Consider the following 1,396-nt stretch of genomic DNA (forward strand, 5'->3'; position numbering starts at 1 on the left):
ATTTTGTCTTACTCAGCATTACTGTCTATGTGATTCATCAAGTGTTTTATTTTGTCTTACTCAGCATTACTGTCTATGTGATTCATCAAGTGTTTTATTTTGTCTTACTCAGCATTACTGTCTATGTGATTCATCAAGTGTTTGATTTTGTCTTACTCAGCATTACTGTCTATTTGATTCATCAAGTGTTTGATTTTGTCTTACTCAGCATTACTGTCTATGTGATTCATCATTTCGTCTTGTCTGAGGTCGGCATGACTTATATTGGTGGCGTCTGCTACTCTCAGGTTGTCGGCAGAAGTCGCCAGGTAACCATCGCTGACAAGGCACAGCTGAAGTACATCGAGGCTACCATCTTGGAGGTGTTGAGGATGGGCATCATTGGTGAGTGACCATGTGGTTGTTGGTGTGTGTACCTTTGCTACGTTGTGGTGGTTGTGTAGGTCAGTTTGATAATTTGTGGAGGCAGTGTTGTTGGTGTGTGTGTGTGTTGGTTTGCTGAGCTGTGGTGGTGGTGGTGAAGGTGGTAGGTAGTAGTGTTGGTGGTAGTGTTAGGGGTAGTGATGATTGTAGTGGTTGTGGTGGTGGTGGTTATGGTGGTTGTGATAGTTGTAGTGGTTGTGGTGGTGGTGGTTAAAGTGGTTGTGATAGTTGTAGTGGTGATGATGATGATGATGATGATGATGATGATGATGATGATGATGATGATGATGATGATGATGATGACAATAGTGGTTGTGGTAGGTGGCAATGATACCGCACTATAACTGATAGTGGTGATGGAGATCGTGATGGTGATGGTGGTGGTGATGGTAGTGATACTATCTCTGATAGTAATGACTGTGGTGATGATGGTTGTGGTAGTGGTGATGGATATTGCCATGTCGTAAGCCTGATGTGTAGTTAGCAGTCACATACGGTTGTGTTGTGTAACATTGTCACGTTGTTACCCTGGTGTATAGTTCACAGTGACTTATGATCATCCCAAGTAACATTACTATGTCGTTAGCCAGGTGTGTAGTGTAGTTAGTGGTGACTTACGGTCGTCCTATGTATCATTTCAGCTCCCTTCACTGTGCCCCACTGTGCGGCGAGAGACACATCTATCAGGGGCTACCATATCCCAAAAGACACAGTCATCATCGGGACCATTTTCCACATGAATAGGGACCCCACCCAGTTTCCTGAGCCAGACAAGTTCAAACCCGAACGCTTCCTGGACGACAAGGGGAACCTCATTAACAGGGACCGGGTGGTTTCCTTCTCTGCTGGTGAGGAGGAGGGAGGAGAGAGGAAGAGGGGAGGAGTAAGGAGGGAATGAGGGGAGAGGAGGAGCGAGGAGGAGGAAGGGATGGAAGTGGAGGGGGGAGGAGGAGGTGTGGAGGGAGGAGGAGGG

General features: G+C 46.3%; 1 protein-coding gene across 1 annotated transcript in view; it reads left to right on the forward strand.

Annotated features, from left to right (window-relative positions):
* Positions 1-1,271, forward strand: part of LOC101856485 (cytochrome P450 2H1) — a gene marked incomplete at both ends in the record, with an annotated part of 12,749 nt that extends 11,478 nt beyond the window's left edge. Inside the window, 2 exon segments of the mRNA XM_005112193.3 lie at positions 288-384; positions 1,065-1,271. Of these exon segments, the coding sequence (XP_005112250.2) occupies positions 288-384; positions 1,065-1,271 (304 nt within the window).
* Positions 1,272-1,396: the final 125 nt, after the last annotated feature.

The sequence above is a fragment of the Aplysia californica genome, unplaced genomic scaffold, assembly GCF_000002075.1.
Source record: "Aplysia californica isolate F4 #8 unplaced genomic scaffold, AplCal3.0 scaffold01205, whole genome shotgun sequence".
Classification (NCBI taxonomy): Eukaryota; Metazoa; Mollusca; class Gastropoda; order Aplysiida; family Aplysiidae; genus Aplysia; species Aplysia californica.